Genomic DNA, 12,011 nt, shown 5'->3' on the forward strand with positions numbered 1-12,011 from the left:
ATTAAAAATACAAAAACTAGCCAGGTGTGGTGTTGGTGCACACCTGTAATCCCAGCTACTTGGGAGGCTAAGGCACAAGAATCGCTTGAACCTGGGAGGTGGAGGCTGCAGTGAGCCGAGATCGTGCCACTGCATTCCAGCCTGGGCAACAGAGCAAAGCTCTGTCTCCAAAAAAAAAAAAAAGCTTTCTAAATTTACATAATTTCTCACTAATATATCATTAGACTTTTGTTTTATACAAAACAGGTGTTTCCACACACTTAGGATTTCCATCCATTGCATACTTGATGAAAATCTCTTTTTGTATCACTTTATCCATACAGCACTTTAGTGTTTTAATACTGAAAATATTAAATTTTCTAATTTTAAGTGCAATAATCAGTATGGTTAATTGATATTTATGAAGGGCATGTAATGTTCTTAGAAAAAGAACTTTATTTGGAATGTAAGAAGATTTTATTGGAACAATAGTTCTTATGCCTTAAATTCCCTTAGTTCAAATAAACTAATGTCAGAGAAAGAATTGTGGCTGTTTTTACGAAAATTCACTACAATTCTATGATTACTCTCCAATGTAACCTCAAGATGGTGAGGAAAATAAAAACAGGTAGTCTGAAATTTTTCCACGGGAACATCATGCCAAGTGCTTCTTTTCGGAGTTATTTTGTGACACTGAATTACCAAAGAAAGGATTCCTATAGAGTTAACAGAAACTTCTTTTGGGCTGAAGGCTGCTTGCGGTTCCACGTGCAGTTTCTGTGAGATGGATTCTTTTATCAGCCACGGGTCACAACTTCTTGTGCACTTTCTGGTGCTGGATTAGGTGGCCGTGCTGGTTGAAGGCGCGCCCACACTCCCCGCACTCGTAGGGCTTCTCACCTGTGTGGATCCGCTGGTGCTGGATGAGCACTGAGTACTGGCTGAAGGCTTTCCCACAGCTATTGCACTCATAGGGCTTCTCGCCCGTGTGGGTCCTCAGGTGCACAATCAGAGTTGCTTTTAGGCTGAAGGCTTTGCCACATTCTGTGCACTGGAAAGGCTTTTCACCGGTGTGGATTCTCTCATGCTGGATTAGAGACCGACGTGCACTGAAGGCATGCCCGCACTCACCACACACATAGGGCTTCTCCCCAGTGTGGACTCTCTGGTGCTGGATCAGGTGTGAGTGCTGAACGAAGGCCTTCCCACATTCGTAGCATGCATAGGGTTTTTCCTCAGTGTGGATCCGCTCGTGATTCATCAGGGTAGAGCGGTGGCTGAAGGTCTTCCCACATTCGCTGCACTCATAGGGCTTCTCCCCAGTGTGCACGTTGTGGTGCTGAATGAGGACTGAGCGGTCACTGAAGGCCTTCCCACACTCGCTGCATGTGTAGGGCTTCTCCCCAGTGTGGATCCTCTGGTGCTGCAGTAGTGTCCTTTTCACACTGAAAGTTTTCCCACACTCATTGCACCTGTGAGGCTTCTCCCCGGTGTGTACCCTCTGGTGGCTCCGCAGGACAGTGCTATGGTTGAAGGCTTTCCCACACAATGGACACACATATGGCCTTTCTCCTGTGTGGATCCGCTGGTGCTGAATGAGATGTGAGAGTTGAGTGAAGGCTTTCCGACACTCAAGACATTCGTGAGGCTTCTCTCCCGTGTGTATCTTGTGATGCTGAGCAAGATCTGAGCTCACTCTAAAGGCTTTTCCACACTCGTTACACTCATAGGGCTTCTCACCTGTGTGAATTCTTCTGTGTTTACTAAGTACTGAGCTCTGGCTGAAGGCCTTCCCACATACACTGCACACATAGGGCTTCTCTCCAGTGTGGATACGCTGATGCTGAAGGAGGTGGGAACTCCGGCCAAAGCACTTCCCACACTCAACACACATGTAGGGCCTCTCTCCACTAGGCACTGCCTGGTGTGGAGTGAGTGGTACGCTTTGGCTTAAGACCTGAATTTCACGGTGGTCAACAGAATTTGGACTTAGAGAGAAGCTTCGCTTTGTTTCATTATTTTCTTGATCAATCCTCCCCAAGGATGTTTTCCCCAGAATCACTGTTTCCTCTGAAATTAATGGCTTCAGACTCAAGTCTGTATTTTGATTCTCTCCCTTGGTTTCATATTCTGAAAGAACATATCCAAAATGAAAATGTTAACACTACTCAAAACTGAAAAGCAAGTGCAACCCTGAAACTGGCCTTGCTGATGAAGGTGCAAAATCCCTCAATGCACATGGCTATGTGAACTAGAGAGGAACAGAACCACTATTAACTGTGTCAAACAACTAGAAATCAGAAGATAATGTTTCCAAACAGGAATGTGCCAAGACAAATAGTGAGGTTTAAGAGAAAGGTGTAAACTCCAGTTTGAGGTCACACCTGTGTGGAGTGCACAGAACAGCTGGGAAACAGCCCAGTGCTGCCTGAGCCCTGCCCTCCCTAGAGTCCTCATGTGGACAGAGCTTACATGCAGGCCTACACCACAACGTGGGTGTTTTGTGGGGTAGACAGCGGCACTTGGGCAGGCAGGGAGAGTTATGAGCTCTTGTGAGCAAGTCGGGGGTGGGGGTGCCATCTGGAGGCCAACAGACTTGTATATGCCTTTTTTTTTTTTTTGAGACAGTCTTGCTCTGTCGCCAGGGTGGAGCACAGTGGCGCAGTCTCAGCTCACTGCAACCTCCACCTCCCGGGTTCAAGCGATTCTTGTGTCTGAGCCTCCTAAGTGGGATTACAGTGGCATGTCACCATGCCCAGCTGTATTTTTAGTAGAGATGGCATTTTGCTATGTTGGCCAGGCTGGTCTTGAACTCTTGACCTCAAGTGATTCACCTACTTCGGCTTCCCAAAGTTCTGGGATTATAGGCGTGAACCACCGCACCTGGCCCTGTGGAAGATAATTTCACTTGGAGAATGCCCTGGGTGGAGGAGGGGTGGGAAGGACAAGACTGGAGGCGCAGAGGGACATGATGGGAATCTGCTGCCAAGTTTAGGCCACAGATGAGGCCTGCAGGAGCAGCAGCACTTTCCTGCAGGAAAGACTGGGGTGAAGACCTTTCTGGGAGCCAAGTCAAGTGCTCTGCAAGCTGATTGTGTGTGAATGGGTGGTAGGTGAGAGGTGCTGAGGACAATAGTGATTTTTTTTTCTTTTTGGATGGAGTCTTGTGCTGTCACCCAAGCTGGAGTGCAGTGGCTACTATCATAGCTCACTGCAGCCTCAAGCTCCTGGGATCAAGTGATCCTCCCATCTTGGCCTCTCAAAGTGCTGGGATTACAGGTGTGAACCATTGTGCCTAGGTTTAAACATTGTTTTATTTAGTTATGCATGTTTCTGAGCTTTCTATAGTTTCATGGAACACAGTCTTCTGGAACTTGTTTTCACCCTCGGCATGTTTTTGAGATCCATCATGTTGCTGTGTAGCAGTTATTCAATCATCTTCACTGCAGTATATTCCATTATGTTAAAATGCCATAGTTTATGTCTAGTCTATACTGTTTATGAACATTTGAATTTTTTTATTTTTTTTGAATTTTCTTTTTTTGAGGTGGAGGCTCGCTTTGTTGCTCAGGCTGGAGTGCAATGGCGCAATCTTGGCTCACTGCAACCTCTGCCTCGCAGGTTGAAGTGACTCTCCTGCCTCAGCCTCCTGGGTAGCTGGGATTACGGGCACGCGCCACCATGTCCAGCTAATTTTTTGTATCTTTAGTAGAGACAGGGTTTCACCATGTTGGCCAGGATGGTCTCGAACTCCTGATCTTGTGATCCACCTGCCTCAGCCTCCCAAAGTGCTGGGATTACAGGTGTGAGCCACTGTGCCCAGCCCTGAATTCTTTTCAAATGTTTTTTTAAATCATGAAACTTGCTTCTGTGAAGATTCTCCTATGATTCCTGGTGCTTACACACAAATGCCCTTGCCGTATAAATATGCAGGAGTGGGAAGTGGTGAACATAGGAATTCATGTTTTCAATTTTTTTTTTTTTTTTTTTTTTAGTTTTTTTTACCTCCATTCTCTCAGAATATGACCATGTTTTCAATTTCATTGGATGATGCCAAATTTTTCCAAAGTGATTATGTGAATTTACATCCCTATTAGCTGCCCTACATCCTCACTCACATTTGATATTGTCAGATCTTTCCAGTTTTTCCATTCTGAAGGTGTAACATGGTATAATGGTTTTGATTTCCACTTTACTGATGAATAATGACTGCAACCTCTGCCTCCTAGGTTCAAGCAATTCTCCTGCCTCAGCCTCCTAAGTAGCTGGGATTACAGGCATGTGCCACCATGCCTAGCTAATTTTTTGTATTTTTAGTAGAGACAGGGTTTCACCACGTTGGCCAGACTGGTTTCGAACTCCTGACCTCAGGTGATCCACCCGCCTTGGCCTCCCAAAGTGCTGGGATTGCAGGTGTGAGCCACTGCACTCGGCCTAGTTTAATATAATTTTTAACACGTCTCATTTTAGAAGGCTATTCTGTGGGTTTTTTTGGGGACAGGTCTCTGTCACCTAGGCTGGAGTACAGTGATGTGATCACGGCTTACTGCAACCTCAACCTCCCGGCCTCAAGCAATCCTCCCATCTCAGCCTCCATATAGCTGGGACTACAGGAATGCACAACCATGTCTGGCTAATTTTAAATTTTATTTTGTAGTGTTGGGTCTCACTATCTTGCCTAGGCTGGCTATGTGTTTTTTAAACTGATAGAAACAAGTTTTAGTTCTTTTTTTTTTTTTTTTTTTAATGTATAAGCCTCATCTTCACGGAATAAAAGCCTGTAGGCTGAAGAAATAGTTACTCATTTGCACTGAAGAGTATTATTTCTATTGTTTGAAGTTTCACCAGACATGGCGGCTCATGTCTGTAATCCCAGCACTTTGGGAGGGCAAGGCAGGTGGATCACTTGAGCCCAGGAGTTTGAGACCAGCTTGTGCAACATGTTGAAACCTTGTTTCTACAGAAATCAGCTGGGCATGGTGGTGCACACCTATGGTTATAGCTACTTGGGGAGCTGAGGTGGGAGGAATGCTTGAGCACAGGGGGTTGAGACTGCAGTGGGCTGTGATCATGCCACTGTACTCCAGCCTTGGCAACAGAGAGCCTGTCTAAAGAAAAAAAGTTTCCTGAATGGGTGGCTTCTGACCTGATGCCAAAGTAACAAGATGGAAAGATGTCTTTAATAATAAAAAAAAAAATAGGCCAGGCACAGTGGCTCATGCCTGTAATCCCAGCATATTGGGAGGCTGGGGCAGGAGACTTGCTTGAGGCCAGGAGTTTGAGACCACCTTGGGAAGCATAGCAAGACCCCGTCTCTACAATGCACTCTAGCCAGGCCAACAGAGCGAGATTTTGTCTCAAAAAAAGAAGAAAAATACACACATACACATACATATTAAACTGTATAAGAGATTACTCAATCATCCATGGCATGAAAGCATCATATGACTGTTTGTGAGACAGACTCAAGTTGCTGTGAGTGCCAGGTATAGGCCACACTTACTTGCACCCTGCATTCATCCTGTGCAGAAGTTGGACTTCAGCCAAGTGTCACTTGCTTTTAGAATGATGGTTTCAGTTGTTGTTTTAAGTATAGAGTAGGGAAGTATGTTTTAAGTATAGAGTAGGGAAGTATGTTTTAAGCATGACAAAACAAAAAGAAATTTTAAATAAAAAATTAATTTCACTGAAATAAATTTTTTTTTGTTTTCTTTTTTTCTTTTTATTTTTTATTTTTATTTTTATTTATTTATTTTATTTTATTTTTTTGAGACTGAGTTTCACTCATGTTACCCAGGCTGGAGTGCAATGGCGCGATCTCGGCTCACCGCAACCTCCGCCTCCTGGGTTCAGGCAATTCTCCTGCCTCAGCCTCCTGAGTAGCTGGGATTACAGGCACACGCCACCATGCCCAGCTAATTTTTTGTATTTTTAGTAGAGATGGGGTTTCACCATGTTGACCAGGATGGTCTCGATCTCTTGACCTCGTGATCCACCCGCCTCGGCCTCCCAAAGTGCTGGGATTACAGGCTTGAGCCACTGCGCCTGGCTGGCTTTTTAATTTTTTTTACTTTTATTTTATTTTATTTTTTTCTATTTTTCTTTTCTGAAATAAATTTTTAATTAAAAAATCTAGGCCTACTATGGCTCACAAGAAAAGAAAAAAAGTTTTAAAAATGAAAAAACACACAAAAAAAACCCTCCCTGGTGTTTTGTAGCAATTGTGTGAGTTGTATAACAAGCTTCGTAGCACCGAGTAGTCTCTACATTCTCGTAAAACATTAGCATTAATACCTTCAGAGATTGTACTGAATTAAAAAGATCAGGCATACACTTACCCCATGGACAAGATAAACTGTCTTGTTGCATACAAGCTGTAGTGTGGTCCCATTTGAGGTTGTCTGGAAAAAAAATAGTGAGTTGAAGTGACAACAAAATACTCCTTTCAAGAGTGGAAAATCCTGGCTGGGCACAGTGGCTCATGCCAGCAATCCCAGCACTTTCGGAGGCTGAGGTGGGTGGGATCACTTTAGGTCAGGAGTTTGAGACCAGCCTGGCCAACATATAGTAAAACCCTGTCTCTACAAAAAAATTAAAAAATCAGCTGGATGCAATAGCGCATGCATGTAGTCCCAGCTGCTTGGGAAGCTGAGGTAGGAGAATCACTTGAACCTGGGAGGTGAACATTGCAGTGAGCCAAGATTGTGCCATTACACTCCAGCCTGGAAGACAGAGTGAGACTATGTCTCTCAGAAAAAGAAAAAAAAGACTGGAAAATCCTTTCATTACTATTACAACATGTAATTACAATTTACTGAGTTAAAAATAGCAGAGGCAGGGCTGGGCAGGTGCAGACACTTATCCATCCTGAGGAACTGCCAGGACAAGACAAAGGCATATTCTACTCCTCACTGGCTCTGATGCCAGTGGCAGTGATCCAGGTTGTGGCAGGTGGCTTCTGCTTCTATGCACATCAGTAATCTAAAACTCACTCAGTCCCATTGTCCTCTGTGACCTGTGCCAGCGGTGAGGCGACCAGGTGCTTCTGTGAAAAAACTTCTCATCTCCAACCAACCATGCTCCCAGAGAATTTCACAGTCTTTGTGGTATCAAATTCAAAGGGCCCTCAAAGGGAGTTTAAGCTTTCCATCAGGCGAGTACACAGCTAGATACCAGGGAGCCCAGGACTAGTTTGGCAGTGGCGGCAAACGCCCTGCCTCCTACAGCTGTAGTTAGCATGCAGTTCTATGCAAGATTTCCAAGACATGATGATGTGTCTTCTTGTTTATAGTCACTGGAAAATTAAATTCCTCTAAGGCTGGCATGTACCCTGTTCCTCTGAGGATATCTGATTTTGCAGGCCAGTAAGAGGTACACTGTAACACCTGGTACCCTATTCCCATAAACTCTAGAAATGAGGAGCAGCTTTCAAGGAGAAAACCACCACACCTGAAATGCTGAAGCTGATCAGCCAATGGAGGTTTCGCCCAACTGTCCCTATTCACCCCAGGTGGGGCACATTATGGTAGGACAGGCTGACTGGGGTTTTCCTAAGACTTAGATGTCACCTTACTGAAGCAGGAGATTCTTTGGCGGCACAGACCTGTAATCCCAGCTACTTGAGAAGCTGAGGCATAAGAAATGCTTGAACCCAGGAAGCAGAGATTGCAGTGAGCCAAGAACTCGTGCCACTACACTCCAGCCTGGGTGACAGAGCAAGACTGTCTCCAAACAAAACAAAACAAAACAAAACAAAACAAAACAAAAATTATATACAGCAAAACTGGTAATTTCCCTTGTGAATTTTAATCATTTTCCAAGTTGACAATCACATAAACTGCAAACAATGCTTTTTTTCTTTCCAATTCTTATAGCTTTGGTTTTGCATTATTTCATACATGGGACGCCCAGTACAATGTTATATGGACATGGGGATGTGGGTTCCTTTGTCTTGTTCTTCAGATGAAACAGTGTACTGTGCTTTCAGCATTTCACCTTGAGTGGCAGGCTGAGACACTTCCTTTTTTCATTTAGGATACTTTGTTCTTTCCTAAATCATCAGGTAACTCTCAAAACCTGAATGTCCCATTAGGACCAAATTTGGCTAACCAGTCCCTCTGGTCAGGGACAGAATCACTGCAGCCATGCCTTAATTTCCTCTATATGGCTCTGCACAACAGCTTGTTGAAATTCACCGCTATGCTCACTTCTGGCCATGGACTACTGCCTGACTCAGCAACCCCCAGACAACAGACTCCTTTGCCAGATAAGGCTGGACAGGTTTTACCCCAGGTGGAAGCCACTGCAGTCAGCGGCTCAGTCTGAACTAGGTCCACAGCTGTGCTGAGGACATGTTTAGCTCTCAGTGAAGGAGGGGACAGCTCTCCTTACTCACCTGAGTGGCCACTCCACAGGCCCTGGCTCTCCTTAGCCCCCTTCCCATCCAGGACCCAGGGATCTTCCCCTCGCTCCAGCTGAGAGATTAAGTCAGGCTTGGATATTGGAAGTCCTGCTCATGGAGAGGGAAGTCTTCGTTTATACAACATTTACAGAGCACCCCCCCCCCCCCCCCCCCCCCCCCCCCCCCTTGTGGGGACATGAAAATGGACAGGACTGATGTTCTGCTGGAGATGAGCACCCAGAGAGGTGATGAGAGCAAACCTCCAGGACAAGCCTGCCCCAGGCCCCCCACCCTGGGAAGCCCCCACCCCAGTCCAACACACAGATACACAGACAAGGCCTGCTAAGGGGCCTTACCCAGTGAGACTACATTCCCATAGGTTTCCATCATCACATTTCTGTATAGGCCCCTCTGAGCAGGACCCAGGCGGTCCCATTCATCCTGGGAGAGGAGCACAGCCACATCCTCGAAGGTTAACTTGGCCTGAAACGACACGGGCTGCTGCAGGTAAGATCAAATCCTGACCTCTGTGACAGGGAGTGGGTGCATGTGACATGAGCAGTTGGCAATGGGGGGGCTCTGTGAGCTGAGGTAGGTAATGGGGAGGTGCCATAGAGTTCAGGGAATGCAGTGATGCTCTGGCTGCTCTCAGGAGCTATGGGGCATGGAAGGAACCACAGGGCTCTGGCTGGGGGCACTGCACAGGTATTGGGGAAAGCTTACCTGGGGTCCTGCAGGCACTGGCAGGAGCCTGGCTGCTGCCATCACCTGGTCTCCTGGGGCCTCTGAGAATCACAGAAATTGAAGGAGCCTGTGGGGCTGAGGAAGGGACAAGAGAGGGGTATGACCTTGAGACCTTAACTTCCTGGGGGACCCTCAGGGGACCCCTGGGCCTCATTTAGAGTCAATGAGGGGCACACTGAGGTAAGGTGCAAGGAGCTGCTACTGTTGCAGCCTTGCTCTGTCTTGCCTCCCCCAAGCCTGTCCAGGCCCTGAACACATAGTTCCTGGTCCTGCCCAGCCAGTACTGGGCTCTCTGAACACCAGGTGCAAGGCACTTGCTGCACCTTGGTCACGGCCAATGGTCCTCCCCACACACAAGGATACCAGCTCACCAGGGCCCTCTGTGTTCATACCTGAGGCACTCACACAAAAACCAGACTGTCCCCAGGTCACGTGAGGGATACAGGCATTAGACCAAGCTGCTTCCCCAAACACCGTCCCAATTAAGAAAGGCTTGGCCACCAGGGTGACAATAAGACTCCCCCCAACCCCACCCTTAGGCAGCCCTGGTGCTCTGATGTGGTGGAGGCTCTCAACCTTGTGGTTCAACAAGGGTATTCAAAGGGTAGGCAGGAGAAGTGGTCAGTTCTGGACAAAATGAGTCAGCAGTGGCCCAGGGATCTGGTCTGAGCACTTGAAGGAAGACTTGTCATCAAGTGAGAAGGAAATGCTTGGAGTAGTTGGGCCAGTGCTGGAATGTAGCAGGACAAGGTAAGCAAAAGCGTCTGACACACACCCAAATGGCTGGGGAAAAAAGGGGAGCAGGGGCAAGAGCTTTCCTGACACATTTGGCCCTGTACAGGATATTGTTCGCAGTCTTTAGAGCATCAAAGAGTCTGTGACAGGGACACAGAAACCAAGCAGGTGACCAAAGGCAGAAATACTCCAGAAAAACATGGTACAAGAAAGCAACCAACACGCTCACATGCTTGGCTCAGTTGGGCACCACAACAAACAGGATACTTCAAGAGTGACACAACAGGTGTCAGGGCTGCCAGGAGGAAAGGGCCTGGGGGCAGGAGTCAAGGGACATCACAATCCCATTGTCTATAAAACATCATATATAGGCCGGGCGTGGTGGCTCATGCCTGTAATCCCAGCACTTTGGGAGGCCGAGGCAGGTGGATCATCTGAGGTCAGGAGTTGGAGACCAGCCTGGCCAACATGGTGAAACCCTGTCTCTACTAAAAATACAAAATCAGCTGGGTGTGGTGGCAGGTGCCTGTAATCCCAGCTACTCAGGAGGCTAAGGCAGGAGAATCATTTGTACCCAGGAGGCAGAGGTCGCAGTGAGCCAAGATCATGCCACTACACTCCAGCCTGGGCAACAGAGTGAGACTCTGTCTCAAAAAACAAAACAAAGCAAAACAAAAACCCACATCAGATATATGTATATATTTGCATAGACAACTTTCAGGAAGATACACAATAAACTATCAGCTGCTTGCCTCTGAAGCACAGGACGGCGAAACATGGTGGAGAGAGGCTCTCAACCCTCTCTTGTGCTGCTATTCTCCAAAACTGCCCATTCCCTCCAAATGTGTGTGTGCATGTACATTTCTGTGGAAGTGTAATGCAATTCTTTTTTTTTTTTTTTTTTGAGAGAGTTTTGCTCTTGTTGCTCAGGCTGGAGTGCAACGACGCGATCTTGGCTCACCGCAACCTCTGCCTCCCGGGTTTAAGCGATTCTCTTGCCTCAGCCTCCTGAGTAGCTGGGACTACAGGTACCTGCCTCCATGCCCGGCTAATTTTTGCATTTTTTGTAGAGACGGGATTTCACCATGTTGCCCAGGCTGTCTTGAACTCCTGAGCTCAAGTGATCTGCCCCCCTTGGCCTCCCAAAGTGCTGGAATTGCAGGTGTGAGTCACTGTGCCTAGCCCTGCATGTGAATTTGACCTCTGGTGAATGCACAACTCTCGTCCTCTGGAAACCTGGCAGAGGTGGATGGTTATTCTCTCTATGGCCCAACCACACCTGGGATGGGACTCAATGATGAACAACCACGGGAACTAGACTCAGGGCCTCCCAAGCAGATCTTGTAGCCAGTTCTCCTGACACAGGAGGTGTTGGCTTGTGTGACCACGAGGCCTTCGACCAAGGCTAACTCCTTCTCCTACCTGCATCTTGTGTTTATGCACCTGAGTACTCCCTGGATGCCTGCTGGATGAGGCTAGTCAGCTTTTCCATGAACCTGCTGCTAGGCATGGTTGTCCTGTGAGTCTGAAAAGTCAGTTGAGCCCAGTAGCTCTTTTGGTACACTTGAGCTGGTGATCCCCCTTCCCTCTGACTCAACATTTCAATATGGGTGTCACATAGCATCTCAAGACGTTTAACATCCCAAACCGAGCACCCCCTCTACCACCATTTCTGCCCCCAGCTTGGTCTGTGAACCTGTACATAAGTCTCCTTCCTTCTTCATTCTCACACCTCATTTCTAATTCATCTTCTAAGCACATCAAGAACCTAACCACGTTGCCCATCTTGCCCTCCCTGCCCCATGACCACCACTCCTAGATGTTCAGCAGCTCCCAACAAGTCTGTCAGCCCAGCCCCTCCATCTACCTTCCTGAGAGAATACAGTTACTGTCCTCTGCTCCAAGGTCCTCCCAGGACCCCAATGGCTCCTATGAGCCTGCCTCAATCTTTGTGATTTATCTCAGAGCCCTGCAACCCTTTATCCCGTGACCTGTGCTCCCCATCCATCTCTCAGAGACCTCTGCCCCACCCACCACAAGCAGCCCTGGCTCCACCCAGCGGTTGACTGTATTTTTTTTTTTAATTACTTCTAGGCTAATGATTAAAAATTGCCAGGCAATGTGCTTTTAAAAACTTTTTTTTTTTTTTTTT

At 47.0% G+C, this 12,011-nt stretch overlaps 1 protein-coding gene across 6 annotated transcripts in view; it reads right to left on the reverse strand.

The window, feature by feature from the left end:
- Positions 1 to 412: 412 nt before the first annotated feature.
- ZNF250 (zinc finger protein 250) overlaps positions 413 to 12,011 on the reverse strand; it is a 19,018-nt gene continuing 7,419 nt past the window's right edge. The window contains exons 2-6 of one of the 6 annotated variants that reach the window (XM_032257044.1): positions 9,104 to 9,199; positions 8,737 to 8,878; positions 8,375 to 8,488; positions 6,318 to 6,380; positions 413 to 2,109 (exon numbers count right to left, since the gene is read on the reverse strand). In XM_032257044.1, coding sequence (XP_032112935.1) covers positions 788 to 2,109; positions 6,318 to 6,380; positions 8,375 to 8,488; positions 8,737 to 8,878; positions 9,104 to 9,145 — 1,683 coding nt within the window. In that variant the 5' untranslated portion in view covers positions 9,146 to 9,199 and the 3' untranslated portion in view covers positions 413 to 787. Of the gene's footprint in view, positions 2,110 to 6,317; positions 6,381 to 6,971; positions 7,637 to 8,374; positions 8,489 to 8,736; positions 8,879 to 9,103; positions 9,200 to 12,011 lie in introns of those variants that run through there. The other 5 variants (XM_032257049.1, XM_032257059.1, XM_032257070.1 and 2 more) reach the window with 5 other exon arrangements.

The sequence above is a fragment of the Sapajus apella genome, unplaced genomic scaffold (genome assembly GCF_009761245.1).
Source record: "Sapajus apella isolate SASKATOON/1434 unplaced genomic scaffold, GSC_monkey_1.0 scaffold3, whole genome shotgun sequence".
Classification (NCBI taxonomy): domain Eukaryota; kingdom Metazoa; phylum Chordata; class Mammalia; order Primates; family Cebidae; genus Sapajus; species Sapajus apella.